General features: G+C 40.5%; 2 protein-coding genes across 7 annotated transcripts in view; one reads left to right on the forward strand and one right to left on the reverse strand.

Annotated features, from left to right (window-relative positions):
- The window catches only part of STAT1 (signal transducer and activator of transcription 1), a 42378-nt gene extending 34673 nt beyond the window's left edge, over positions 1–7705 (forward strand). For 3 of the 4 annotated variants that reach the window (XM_019931489.3, XM_073807460.1, XM_019931490.3), the window contains 4 exons: positions 282–467; positions 1436–1511; positions 2398–2497; positions 6549–7705. In XM_019931489.3, coding sequence (XP_019787048.1) covers positions 282–467; positions 1436–1511; positions 2398–2497; positions 6549–6563 — 377 coding nt within the window. In that variant the 3' untranslated portion in view covers positions 6564–7705. Of the gene's footprint in view, positions 1–281; positions 468–1435; positions 1512–2397; positions 2498–4329; positions 4536–6548 lie in introns of all 4 variants that reach the window. The other variant, XR_012333025.1, reaches the window with a different exon arrangement.
- A 2713-nt stretch (positions 7706–10418) lies between these two features.
- The window catches only part of GLS (glutaminase), an 80473-nt gene continuing 75815 nt past the window's right edge, over positions 10419–15076 (reverse strand). Inside the window, exon 12 of one of the 3 annotated variants that reach the window (XM_073807462.1) lies at positions 10419–13195. In XM_073807462.1, the coding sequence (XP_073663563.1) occupies positions 13039–13195 (157 nt within the window). In that variant the 3' untranslated portion in view covers positions 10419–13038. The remainder of the gene's footprint in view (positions 13196–15076) is intronic. The other 2 variants (XM_073807461.1, XM_019931492.3) reach the window with 2 other exon arrangements.

Here is a 15076-nt window from a genome sequence, read left to right on the forward strand (position 1 = left end):
TATTTTAAAGGTATTTAATAAATTTCTTTTGGCTAGACTTACAAATCTAAGTAAATAATGACAAATGCAATAAAGTAATGATGGCCTTTATTTTTCCTATTTTAAAGAAAGGATAATAATCTATTTAGGAATAAAGCAATTACATGCTCTGTGATGTAACTCCTAGATTGTGTTTAGTTCTTACCAGGTTCTGTCAAATCCATAAACTCTGCAGTGTTTGTTTCTCTCCTCTATTGTTGAGGGATATTCTGTGGGACTCACTTTGCTTTTCTTCCTATTAGAATCTTGCTTCCATGCGGTTGAACCCTACACAAAGAAAGAACTTTCTGCTGTTACTTTCCCTGACATTATTCGCAATTACAAAGTCATGGCCGCTGAAAATATTCCAGAGAATCCCTTGAAGTTTCTGTATCCAAATATTGATAAAGACCATGCCTTTGGAAAGTACTACTCCAGGCCAAAGGAAGGTAAGTGGGCAGAGCGTGCAAGCGTTGCCTGATGAGTTATAGCACAGCCCAGTCGTTCCTGTGGTTGTGTTCTCCCTTCACCTAGTCCGAAGGTTTGCGGGAGACAGGCGTTAACCCCACACACTGCCCTTGCCTTCCTATCGGTGCAAGATGTCAGCACAGACTCCCCCCATGCCATGTCACTAGCCCACCCCTTCCTTTGAATTGGTAAAAGCAGGCTTTCTAATAAACACAGCGCAGTTGAAACATAATACATTGTTTGGCCTGATACAGATAGTAAGAAAGGAGTAAATGGTTCTTGATCTTAGGGGTGTTGGAGAAGGTCCATTTCTGGTCGTGTGTAGTTGTTACATTTTTACTTTTTCTACGTGGAGGGGTAAAACGTGGGACCTGTGATGGTCACCTGCTTTATGTCAGCCTGCTCCTGAAATTGAGGAGATGGAGGCCCCGGCGAAGTGAAGTGGTCCCTTCATGGTGACCTGGTAAGTTATTAGGTCCCATCACTGAGAGCAGGTCTAAGTTTAGCACACGGGTCTCCCTCTGCTTAGTCTTCACTGAACCGCATTTGAGAAAGTGGCAGTTAGACTAAGCTGGTTTGGAATGCACCAACAGACTTAATGATTTTTCAGGATCAGTAGTCTCAACGTTAGCACAGTTACTTTAGATGCACCCGGCTTACCCTGACAGATGCGTTTATTACACCAACCAGGCCAGGACCATAAACCAGATAAAACTTTTGCAGGATTTCAAGCCTTGGAAAGAGAACCGTCTTAGCTTGACTTCTGTGCTGAATGTGCCTCCCCTTTTCATCTGGTTGTTTCTGAATTCGCAGTACAATTTCAGGTGACCCAGGCAGGGAGTCTAACCTGACTGCCAAGGAAAACAGTCCAGTCTTGATCAAAGAAGAAGTTGATTGTTCTTGTGTAATTTCTGCTAACGGAAAGTGTACGTGATGTGTTTGCTTCTAGCCCCAGAGCCTATGGAACTTGATGGCCCTAAAGGAACAGGATATATCAAGACTGAACTGATTTCTGTGTCTGAAGTGTAAGTGAATACAGAAGAGTGACATGTTTAAAATCCTCAAACAAGCCCCACTCCTGGCTGGGGCCTGTTGAAGATGCTTGTTCTTTGCTTTTCCATTGTAATTGTTGCTGCCACCATCACAGATGGACCTGTGGAAAGATCCTAATTAGAGATCCTGGTGTCACTGCCTATCAGCGTTTTATTGCCTTTATAAAAAAAAAACAAACAAACAGCAAACCAAAAAAAACAAAGTTGTATTTAAGGCATATAAGTTCTCCCCAAACTCGTATTTTGAAAAAGTGTAAATAAAATGAACAAAAATCGATCAGAGTGGGCAAGCAGTTCTTTTCTATCTAGAAAAGGCCAAAGTAATGACTGAGATACATTTTTTTCCATTTGCTTTTATTTTGTTGTTTCATTTTGTAAAAGGTAGAAAAAATTTTGGAAAAGTCATTGTCAGTTATTTGGCCTGCAGCACTGTCTTGGGGTGAATGGATGTAGCCTTCATGTAAAAACCCTCTGGAGCAGCCTTATCTGCATACAAACCTCAAGGTAGGGATGAGGGACTCCCCAGACATTTCTCTGGCGCTTCTCGGGCCAGGGTAGGTGACACAACTGCACAAGCTCGTGCCCGTGTTCACCCAGGCAGAAGCGGTGCAGGATCCAGACTGGTTATATCTGGCTCACATCTCTAGAATACAGTGTGTTTCCCAAGGGGCCGGGCTGGGGACATGAACTTCTCGAGATCTGTCCTTTTTCAAATGTATTTTACAAGTGTATACACGTCCCTGAAATAAAAATCTAAAATGGTGATTCAGTCACAGGCCAGAGATGAAATGGCAAAGTTTGCACCACTGCTTTCATAATCTAGATGTTAACATTTCCTGTTTCTTTCTCCCCATTTTAGTCACCCTTCTCAACTTCAGACCACAGACAACCTTCTTCCCATGTCTCCTGAGGAGTTTGATGAGGTGTCTCGGATAGTGGGCGCCGTAGAATTTGACATGGTGAGTACCACACAGGGATGCTTTCAGCACGCTGAGTGTTTGCTCTCTGAGGTAGGGAGGGTGCCTGGCAGACCCTGGGCCTATCTGTGAGTTCTCAGAAGGAGCCTCTGGCAGAGCCCAGAAGGGTGTTTTTTAGATTAGCTATGACAAGTTGGAGCCTGCTGTGTTTAAACAAGCTACGTCGTCACCAGGATTTTTACTCCTGGCCTTCATCACCTTCCAAAAAATAATGACATTTCAAATATTTAAAAGCTCCCCCTCTGCCTCTTAAATTTGTCCACATAGAAATCTCATATGTTAAGGAACTAGGATTTCTCTGATAAGAAAATGTTTTCCTTTTGTCCCATTGTTTCAGCACTGTGTCTGGGTGAAGAGGTGTTATTTTTAGGAAGGGAGGAGACTAATGCTTGGTATACAGTCGTCATAGAGACTTGGGCAGCCACAGCGAAACACTTTACCTGATTTATGTTTGAGAGCTAACTCGTACCGCTAGCACCTGGGGCTGTGAAGGGCTTTGCCAAGAGTAAAAAGTTCAAGGAGTGAAGCAGAGTGTCATGAGTACCGTGATAGGGATGGAAACAGGGCTGTCCACAAAAGAGTGCATCTTTCTTTGGGAGAATGTTTTTCAGTATGTCAGATAGTATTGTTTGCCTGTCAACCTGAAATCCTTCCCCTTAAAGATTTTATTTATTTATTTATTTTGATTGGCTGGATTTTTGCTGATGCTGTTTTAATTTTAAGCTGTTTTCCACATGAAGCTATTCCAGTTCATTTTTTATAAATTTATCTACTTTATTTATTTAGTTTTAGCTGCATTGGGTCTTCATTGCTGCGCACGGGCTTTCTCTAGTTGTGGCAAGCGGGGGCTACTCTTCGTTGCGGTGCGCGGGCTTCTCATTGCAGTGGCTTCTCTTGTTGCGGAGCACAGGCTCTAGGCGTGCAGGCTTCAGTAGTTGTGGCACGCAGGCTTCAGTAGTTGTGGCTCACAGACTCTAGAGTGCAGGCTCAGTAGTTGTGGCGCACGGGCTTAGTTGCTCCGTGGCATGTGGGATCTTCCCGGACCAGGGCTCGAACCCGTGTCCCCTGAATTGGTAGGTGGATTCTTAATCACTGCACCACCCGGGAAGCCCCCCAGTTCATTTTTTTTAAATTTGCTTAATGTTTTAAAGAAAAGCCTCTCTGAGTCATTACTGGCCCTTCTTCGTCACTGGTGCCTGGCACAGACTGCTCAGCGATGCAGGAGGGAGGACAGGATGAGGGGAGAGGGCGCCATCTCCCAGGGTTCAGGGTCGCGCATCCCTGTGTTCAGGGAATGCATTTGTGCGGCATTAGTAATATCTGTTTAGACTCAGGTTTCTGGTATGTAGCCTTTTCCTTATCCTTTTCCCTCACCTGAAGAAGTACAGGCTAAAATCTTTACACCCTCCTGTTAAGGCTGAAAAAAAATGCTTAGGTAGTGTAATAGCGCAATAGTTCTGTTCCTATTGGAGAGTGAAAGATGAACCTTGTACCTGTGTAAGGTTGCATCCTCTGTTGGAATGTAGCTCCCCACACTGCTCTGAAGTGTTTTGTGAGCCCTACACAAAAATGGAATAGCTGTAAAGCCCTATTTAGAAAGTGTAAGATCGATGGACAGAACCAAACAACGGCGCGATCTTCTTTTTCTCCTCCTTTGCTGTTCCTGAGCAAGTTACATCATCATCATGGTCATCACCATCATTAATAGGTGACACTTGTTAAGCACTTACTGTGTACCAGGCACTCCACGGGTAGTAACTTAGTGCTCACAACAGCCTTCTGAGTTAGGTATTATTGTTTTTCCCACTTTACAGATGTAGACAAAAGAGGCTCTCCAAAACTATGAAACTTGACTAAGATGAAGTAGTTAGTAAATGAGGGAACGAATATTTGAATCCACCTGGGGTGTCGCTGGACTGCGTGTTCTTGTCTACTCTCCTGGAATGCCCCCCCACAGAAAGCTGACCTCTGATTCATTCAAAACCTGCACCCAAGAGAAGCTGTTTGCACTTGACACTGAGTATGTGTTGTTCTGGTTCATTAAGACGAAGGCAGCATAGCCTTTGGGTGAGAGGCCTGTGTTTGGGATTTGGAGATCAGAGCTCCAACTCTGTCATACCATTATGCCCTGTGACCTTGAGAAAATAAGATGGATTAGTCCCCTCCATCTGTGCATGCACCATGACCGCTTTCTCTGTGCTCTCGGAACGATACTGTGAGAGCAATTTAATTCCTCTAAATAAGTGCCAGGAAATGGTTTTGTGGCTCTGGATCTCCTCTCCCCCTGCCCAGGAGCCATCCATTTCATTCCAGATGATTTCATTCATTTCATCTGTAGAATAAATCTATTTTTATATACACGCACACACACATCTCCAGAGTAAACCCATAGAAGATTTAAGAGCTATAATATGGGCACAGCACTGGTTAGACAAAATTAAAGTTGGATTAGTCTCCGAATTGGGTGGACTCCACCTTGTCTGTCCCAAACTGTCCTCAGCCTTGGCCACGATTTCCTTTCCGCATCCATCCACTCTTGGAGTTAGGGCTTGTGCTCTGAAATAGACCTTTCGAGGAGCTGGCTGGTTTCGGCCATGTCTGGAGGTTGCAGCTCTGGACCGGGGGGCCCTGGGGCCAGCGCCTGGTGCCGCCTCAGGAGCAGGAGGACCGCAGGCTCCTGAGAGACAGAGCACCAGTGTTTTCTGTAGCCTGGCTTCAGTGCTTGTTTAGTCTGGCTTCCCTGTACAGTAAACTTCTTCCTCTGGGACAGCATGAGAACCAGTCTCCTCTCCTAGAGGCCTTTGGGCAAAGCTTGGACAAAGCTGATAATAATTTAATGATAAATATTAAATAACACGTATTAATTGTCTGCTATTTCCATCTAGTCTACTAAGCATTTTACATATGCTGTATAATTTAATCCTTTCAACAAATCTATCTGTTAGAGACTATCAGTCTCCTTTGAATAGATGAGGACCTTGGGATTTAGAGGTTAAGTAACATGACTGGTCACACAGCTGGTAAGAGACAGTGACAGGATTTGAATCCAGGGTCGCTTGCTTTCTCTCTCTCTCTCTCTGAAGACCACCATCTTTACATATTTTACTCTCAGCCAGACGGAAACATAGGGGCAAAACCTTCATTGTGCTTTTCAATCCAAAATATTTTCCTAAGAGCCCACTATGTACCACCCACTATTGAGTACTCGGGATTAAAAAAAAAAAAGGACTCAGTTCTCAAGAGGCTTGTAGTCTAGAGCTGTGTTGCTGTCGGTGTTTTGGGTCTGAATGATTCTCTGTTATGGGGCCGTGCTATGCGTTGCAGAATGTATAGCAGCATCCCTGGCCCCTACTCGCTAGATGCCAGTAGCACACACACCTCCACACCCGGTCATGACAATCCAAAATGTCTCCAGATGTTGCCAGAGGACAGAATCACCCCTGGTCGAGAGCACCTGGTCTAAGGGGAGAGCCCAGCATGGAAGTAAGATAGGAAGTCGGTGGCAGGCCGGTGTCCTTTGGATGAGCAATTCACTGCCTCCGAAGGGCCCTGCTGGGGGAGGTGGAGGGGTTTCTGATGATTCTACTTCTCTAGCCTCTACGTGAAACTCATTCGTTTGTTATTCCTGCTGAGTGGCCTTTAAGGAAAATTCATCATTTCCCCCAAATCCCTCTCTCCCTCTGGCATACAGCTCAGCATTGCCTCACTCTTGTTTTGCATGAGCAGATTTGCCACGTTGCTCTGTCCCCAGACTTGCATAACAGCAGAAAGCTTTATGCAGTTTGGATGAATGGACAGAATTAAGCCAGCAGGCTGCAGAGTAATAATCCATCAGCTTAGGTGACATAAAAGGTCTCTATTAGTCCAGGAGAAAGGATAGCACATGCTGAAGGCCCTCTAATTCCATGGTGGTTTTTTGCCGGGGGATGTGTCTTTCTGCTACTCCATTGTAGAACACACAAGTAATGTTAAATATATGAGTCTGCGTTTTACAAGAGCAGTGTAATAATGTAACCACATTTTCTTTTTACAGATGAATGCAGTATAAGAGCATGAATTTTTCTCATCTTCTCTGGTGACATTTTTCCTTCCCACCTGTGACTCCCTCCTGCTACTCTGTTCCTTCACATCCTGTGTTTCTAGGGAAACAAAAGAAAGGCCAACAAATTCGCTGCAACCTGTTGGTAGCAAGTGGATTTTTCCCTAATTCAGAAACATCTGTTACTCTGAAGGGCTTCATGCATCTTACTGAAGGTAAAATTGAAAGGCCCTCTCCACAGAGTGGGTTTTACAAATAAAAAACATCCAGATATACCAAAAGCATCAGAACTAGAATGAGAGTCCTTTGGGAAAGGTCAAATATTTAGCAGCATCTAGCAAATGCCATGCCTAGAGTCAGTGCTCAATTGTTATAGGTGGTTGGGTAGATCACACGGTTATTTAGGCAACTGCTTCATGCAGGATTGGCATATTTCTCTTCTGGAGAATTCTTATTTGTTCTCTCTGCTTTAAATGTGGCTAGAAGTTTTCCAGTGGTTTGCCTATGAAACAGTGCAAAGTTAAGTTTACACAGAATTACATCACCTCTTTATTGAAGGTAGCCATCCCGTATCTGGGCAGAGGATAAAAGTTGTGTTCTTTATTATATCTTCCACACTAGCCATTGAAAGCTAGAGACAAATTCTCTCTCGGGAGAATTAGTTTTTCTCTTTGTTATGGCTTTATGATACTGGCTAATATCAAAGGGAAGGAAGTAAACTTTCCCAATTCGTGAGTAGTGTTTTCCGTTTAAACTTTAATATCCAAAGCTGAATATATTCTGCCTCCATCACGGTCACTAGTAAATGAAATTGTCTTCACAGTTCTGTCAAGGGAGCCAAACTATTAACAGCTCTCTTAAGGTAAATCCTGTTATTTTTCAAAAAGTTGAAATTAATTGTAGATGTAGACAAACTCCGAAATTTATTGCATGTTTCTTAAATGGGTTCACCTGTCTTTATTGTTTTTAGCTGGTATTTAGTCTTAGTCATAAAATTTTCAAATTGAGAAGAGAAAATAGTAACGGACAAATCATTAACCAGAGATTATGAGAATCAGATAATTTGAAAACTCATCCTGTGTAACTGCATTGAGAATTGTGTATCTTTCACTGATGAATGTGTTTCTCTCACAAATACATTGCAAATGGTTCCACTGTCTCTCTTGTGCTTTTTCTAGACCCTTTTTGGACTGGATGATGTTTTGTGAAGTGTGTTGTGTTACTTACCTCGTCCCTTCATTAGCACTGACATGCAAAAAAGTGGTTTAGGGAGTGGGTTTGACAGGGTTCTTCTAGATAACATTCACAAACTGCTGTCTGCAGGTGCATCTTATTTTTCTACTGTCACCACCACAATCATACTGTTAGGTAAATACTGTATTTTTCTGGTGGGAATAAAGTTTCCTTGAAGTCTATCTCAAAATTAAAGCTGAAGTATAGGTACTGCATTAAATATAATATGCACATGGTACTTTCCTTGGTATTAAACACAAATCAAGGCCTCCTCTCAGATTTTACATAAGATGATTGACATCAACCTGACTGGGTTTGCGTTGACTTTTTAAATTGAAATGATGAAGGAACAAAGATGACAGTTAAATTGTTCCTAATTGCTAATATTTAACTATTTGGTATATTTTTGCCCTCTAAGAATGCTTTGGCATAGTTTCATTTTACTGCACCAGTCAAGAGACTTTGTTTACTTTTAAAAAGTATTAAAATTATAAAGTTAGTCTCTTACAGATATTTTATATAAAGATTTAAAAAGTTACTGGCATTATGTGTAGGTTCGATGTTTTTCTTATCTTTTCTTATGATTAAGCATAAAAATATATCAGTCCTTATTTTTAAACATGATTAATACCGTTTTCCTAAGTGTTACCCTTTCTTACCGAGATTAAGATAGGTTGGTGGAAGAGATAAGAGGAAACATTATTGAAACAAGCTATAATGAGTACCATAAATAGCAAACAAACGAAAGTCCTTTGGTCTTGGTGACCACCAGAGCTGCCTCCAAATGCAGAAATAATTTGGCATTTATTTTAAAGTGAATTTCAGTACTGCTATAATGCAAGTTTTTAATTTTAAAATACATGTAAAACGGGACTCTGTATGGTGTCCATAGCAGCATCTAAACTCCACACCTCCTTGATGAGGTGAGGTTTTACTTTCTGAGAAGTTACTACACCCACACAAAAAGCTGCCATTCTTTTCTCCAAAAGTGTTATAAGCTAGAAAGCTGTGCCCTTCTCAAAGTAAAAGGCATTGTGTGCTGGAAAAAAATAGTAAAATAAAAGAATTGGCAAGTTAGATGTAAGTCTGGCAGGTTAAATGCAACTGTTGTTCGATGAGCTATCAGGGAATAGTGGTATAAGCTTGAATTCTGGCCTCATAGCAAATATGACTGTTCTCACCTCCCTATCTACAGTATTTACATCTAGGAAATATAAAGTTTCTTCATAACGAACATGAAGAGTTGTATTTCTCCAGGGAGTGAAGTAGATAACGCCCTGCCTAGCCGGTATGTTTGTATTTCTATATAATTGATCATTGTAAGAAGTCACTAAATAGATTCTGGCTAAGGGATGTTTGTGTGTTTTAAGAGTATTTCTGGTATGGGGTTTTATAAGCCTAGGACTTTTATGCACCACTCAGGACAAATTTCTCCCTTTTCAGGAAAGTGTCTTCTGAGATGGCAATAAATAGATTTTGCTATTTAGTCAGCATTCAATGATGGAAGTCTATTTGTTGCCTGTAAGCTGAAATGGGATATTAAGTCTTAATTGAACAAAGCACTCCTTTCACATCTGATTACCCCAGGAAAAAACTAGAAGTTGTTTTGAAAGCTCTGGTACCTACTTTTTGAACTGGGATGCTGTGCCCAGAGTAAGGGGTCCTTAACTCAAGTGGCTTCTTTGGTTAGTTAAGATTCATTCATGTATTAGTTCACCAGATATATAGAGAGCACCTGCCATGAGCCAGGCACTATTCTAGATGGTTGGGAAACGAAGTCGGTAAACTAAAACAGACAAAGATCTCTGCTTTGGTGGAACTTAAGATGTTCTGAGATGCTGGATCGTATGTTCTGGTACAAACATCTTACCTATTAAAACTTAAGAAAGCTTTCGTGAAGCAAACATGGCCAAAAGCTACAAATAATTTAAAGGGTTTAAAGGGTATACAGAAATCTACACAATTTCAAAGTAATGGCATTCATCTACGAAAGGGTGAGAAGATTAGATGAGAGATTTTGGATATCTCTTCCAGTTCTAAAATGTCAGTAATACAGACAAATAAACACGTTTGACTGCTATAGCAAAGCAAATTACTTTGTGACAAACAACTTCGTTGAAAATGGACAGCCATGGTATACGTGGTGTTCATGTACCTTCTCTGTGGTTAGAAAACCGTATGCTAACCCTAAACCAGAGGTTTCTGGCATTGGGAGTGAATGCCATTTCACACACCCCATGGACCAGGTGGGAGCTGCCATTACCAGCTTGTTGTATGCAGACCCCAGTGTGGCAGCTCCACAAATAGATGTCAAGACTTTTGTGAAATACCTTCTCTTCTCATTGAAGGAGGTTAGAACCCTCCTAGTGCAAGATTCAATGCAGCAAATATTTACTGAGCACCTCCTAACTGTAAAAGGATAGTGTTAGCTTCTAAGAGGACTAGACACATGCCTGCCTGTCTTCTCACCTTCAGGGATGAACTGCTTACAGAATTTTCATCTTAGTCATTGAGGTAACCCCACTGGACACCGTGCATAGTACCTGGTCCACAGAAGGCATTAAAAATGCCTCGACATAGTTCCTGTGTTCAGTGGAGTTCCCAACCCAGTGATGTGAGGAAACGTTTAAAAAAATTCATTTTCAGTTCTTTCTGATACATGTATTTATTAAGCTGTAAAAAGCAACACTACCTAATTTCATTTAAAATAAATATTTTCCAATTTCAGAATACTTACAACTTACAGTTTTAAGATTAGATTCACTTTGGGAGGTTCTGGAAGCAAATACATTCATAGCTGTACAATCCCCAGGAAGAATCTAAATCCAACATCAGGTCATTCAGTCCCTGCCAAGCAGGTAACAGCATTGAACGGTTGATAGCTAATCCAGCTCTGCAGCTAAAGGGCAGTGTGGGGCAGCAGTGGGGTACAGCACATTACACTCAAAGATGAGGTGATAATTAGAACTGAGACCAGCAAAAACAACAGTATATACAAAGCTTTAAATAAACACCACCATATAGAGCTCTGTGGTACAGAAAAAGCACATATGATCCTAAAGCCCAAACAGAGAGATCTTTGGAGTATACTGATGGCAGCAGTTAACAGCACAGTTAAAAGCATTGAAATCAAATGTACTCATTATTATCACCAGCCAACAGCAAACAGCCAGAACAGGAACCAGTGTACAGTCATAAATAAGCTCATGGGTAAATAAGGGCACATTTAACTAAACCACAAAGATTTCACAAAATAGTTATGATCTGAGAAAAGATGAAAACTCTTTGTTCCCAAATAATAGTTAGAACCTCTTTTTATTAGAGAAAAGCCTCAGAATCATTGGTAATCTTTAAGCTGTGTAATTGAACCATCTTAATGTTTCATTTAAATCACACAGAACAAGCTGCTGTTGGAGCAGTTATTTCAGTTGATTTCTATTAAAGAGTGTCTACCCCATAATATCTTTGGGAATAATGCTGTTCCTCTGCAGCGTTTTACATATACCACCTGTCTGCATGTCTTGGTAGATCCATGAGGCAGGAACACAGCAGCAGGGCTGGACACCCACCCACCATACTCCCCACAGAAGCACACACACGAGAATGGCTTCATGCCTGATGCAGCTCAGTTAAGGAACACCGGCCGTGTTCCACCAAAAGAACACGTCTAGGTTAATAAGGGGGCAATGGCTGAAGTCACTGATTTAGACTGGAAGCAATAATCAAAACACTTGGAGGCTGCTGGAGTGGGAAAGGAGCCATTAGGCACGATAAAGCTTGGAAGCAGAGTGTGTGCTGATAGAAAAGAAAAAAAAAAAAAAAGGAATTTGCTGTATTAATAAAACAACCAGCATTCATGTAGTTGAGGGTTCTGCACATTTCATTAAACACAGCTTCAAAGAAGTCCATTTGTGTGTGTGTGTGTGTGTGTGTGTGTGTGTGTGTGTGTGTGTGTGTGCGCCTGTGTGTGTGCTTAATATCAGAAGTCCTTATTAACATACCCTTTTACCTCTGAGTATGACAGGATAACGTATGTGTGCAGTTCCTCTGCAAGACAAACGATGGGTCTCGATTTAAAATGAAATGGCCTTTTCTTATTATTAACTCTAAAGTCCACAAAAAATACATGGTAGAAAATCAGGAGAAAACTGGAGTGATCTAGTGATCCCCCAAATAGAACAAATATCTTGATGCAGACCCTTAATGACAGGTTTAAAAACAAATGTTATTTGTAGCCGTTCCCATACCTTCATAATAACTTTGGTAGCTTAGAGCACTTCTGAATTTATCTTGATCCTGAAAGCTAAAAAATATCTTCTTAAAGAGCTGAAGTAGCACATCCCTTGCTTTTATTGGCCGATAAATTTGACTAATTTGTACTTAGCTTAGTAATTTGTCTCTGGTTCATCTCCTATAGACAAATGGCAGAGTCACAGCTCGGATGCCAGGTCCATGAGGCGTTTTCTGATTTATTGTGGAAAACATGAAAACTGCATAGTATGCCAGCACCCACTTTCCCAGCTAAAGGAAAGAGGCAAATAGCTAAACATCTGGGAAGAGAGGCTGGTCTAAGGGGATATAGAAAAAGGAAATTATTTCAAAAATTATTTTAACTACATTCACACATTGTTTTGATCACCAAACATATCTTAAACAGATTCCCTGATAAAATCTAGTCAGAATTGGTCTGTCCTACTAATAGTTATTAACTATTATAATTTTTAAAGAGTCACATCATGAACCTAGGGTGACAGGCGGTATTTCAAACACATAACCATAAGTGCATATAACTGTTCAAACACTCAAACTAAATACATATTTGAAGTCATGAAAATCCCACAGTTTTGCTTCTAAAGGCAGCCTTGACCCATTTGGACAGACTGTACAACAGAGTTTAATTTATAAATGCATATCAGCAGATCATCACCATAAATTGAAAAGTCACAAAATACACAAAAATAAATCACGAAGACTACACAGTTAAGCTAGCATTGGTAACTGTTTCTTTTACATCAAATTATACAATGCGCGAGGTAAATATTGCTCACATTATGGAGGGAGATTGTTTTATTTCTATTTTTTCCCAAAGAGATCAGATTTGTCCTGTGTGCACAATGAAGAAAACTCCAGTAACACTGAAATGACAAATGTTGTAAAATATACATCACTACCAGATAGAAATACACATGTTCTTCATAATCATTTTCCACAATTAAATAGGTAAGTGATTTAAATCTTGGGCTTAAGACCATTACAACAATCCATCCAGATTCTTATGGACGGTTTGGTTCTCCTTTCCATTGTCGGAATCTCCTTGAGGCGTGTACTGGACTTGGTATTCCTGCAGGATTTTAAATACATCATGGTGTCCAAAGTGCAGCGCTTCATCCATGGGAGTGTTATTCCACCTAAACAAGTAGCACAGCATGGACTGGGTCATTAGATAATTTCTGTACAAAGATGATAATCCAGCATTCTTAGATTTTAAATGCCGGTTAAAGGGCCATTCAAATTTAGCTGTTTACGCAATAGTACAAGTAATATTGAAGAAATGCAGAAATGGATTTATAATCCAAAAAGTGGTCTTGGAGACAACTTGGGATATGGGGAGGAAGAGAAAACTACCTTCTGCAAAAGGGTCTTGTTCACATTATCTAAGTGCTTATGAATGGGAAGTTCTAGTGTTAACAGATAAGATAGACTCTAGTATTTCTAAACTTTAACTTCATGGAAAGCCCCAAGGATCATTCTTTAAATAGAATGTTCAAAGAAAAATCAGCTCTATAGCATCTATCACCCTAGCCTTTGGTAGAAAATGTGTGTTCCTGTCAATGTAAAAATCACAGTAAATCTCAGAAGTCTGGTAATAACCACGATCTTATTAGGGCTCAAATACACTTTGGAGGAGCAAGACTGGCCTCAGAGGAACTGACATTTTCTTCATCTGTGGTAAGGATGGGACTCCAGGGGCTCAATTGGACCACTGCACAACCAGAAGAACAACTACCCTTTCCCTGGGAAGTGTGTTTCTGAGCTGTGCTCTTTAGTCATCTAGATGAAGACTGGAGATAAGAAGAAAGGAAGAGTTGCCAGCAGTGGTTAATCAGCTAATTAGCCTTTTGAAAGAGGAGCCAGCACTGTAAAGCACAACCCAAGTAAACGACAGAGCATGATAATTAGCTCCCTAGTACTTCACAAACTATTAAGCTTCTCTTCTCATCCACTCTCTATGTCACTTAACTTCTCCATGGCCACCAGGCTCTCTGACTCCACTTTTTCACATGCCACTCTCACCAGCTTCTGGTTTTCCTTCTTTCTTTGTTCTTAACCTTTTACCTTCTCAGTGGGGCCCCAATATGGAACTCAAAGGTTTTTAAAACAATCTCATTTAAAAAATATTTTTGAATAAAGTTTGGTAACCTGTTCTTAATTTTTAAAATCAGGTAAGTAACATTTTACGTGTATCTCTGTGCTTCTCAAAAAACTGCTGAATTAAGTTGCCCTTTACTTCTACATTGGCCTTCATTAAGTTAGGGAGTCAGTGGCCTGAAACCGGGAGGTGGGGTGACTTTTCAATCATCTACAGCATATAATTATCTGTCTTTCTGGAAAAACTGAATGTTAACTGCAAGTTATCTTTTTTTTTACAACGCTTCTTTTCCGTGAAGTAATGCAAAGTATCAGCTCTAAAGTATACACTAAATCTGCTCAAGCCTATTTTACAATTTGAGGTGACACTGATTCTATGAAATAGAGAAAGAAGACGTGTTGGTCTAGCTTACATTCTCAAATCATGAATACTCAGTTACCAAGTTAGTTACTGAGCTAACTTTTGCCTCTCAGATGGGTGTTTCTGCTTTCACATTCCTAGGGGCCAATTTAAGGCAAAAACCACAACAAAACATTTTGATCCTTCAACATGCAAAGCACAGTAAATATTTCCAGCCTGTAAATAGCGTTTTACTTGGGATTATAAATACTAGGGGCAGGGGAAAACACTCTCTTCAGTTTCTTGCTCTAGAAAGAGCTGGTATGGGCATTACATTTGAGGATAAAAGGGAGAATTGTCACCCTTACATGAGGTTTTAGAATATTGCCAATAAAGATCATGATTTTAGGTAATCAAAGTGTTACCGTACTTACAAAATTGCTAACAGTTTTCAGACACTGATGCCATAACTTTTCTGCATATCTTGCAAGCTGAGCTAATAAAACCCAAACCACTAATTTAAAAAACAGTAAAACCTTACTAAAACAGAAAGATCTAATAGCTAGAGAATAATCAACTT

The sequence above is a fragment of the Tursiops truncatus genome, chromosome 7 (assembly GCF_011762595.2).
Source record: "Tursiops truncatus isolate mTurTru1 chromosome 7, mTurTru1.mat.Y, whole genome shotgun sequence".
NCBI lineage: Eukaryota > Metazoa > Chordata > Mammalia > Artiodactyla > Delphinidae > Tursiops > Tursiops truncatus.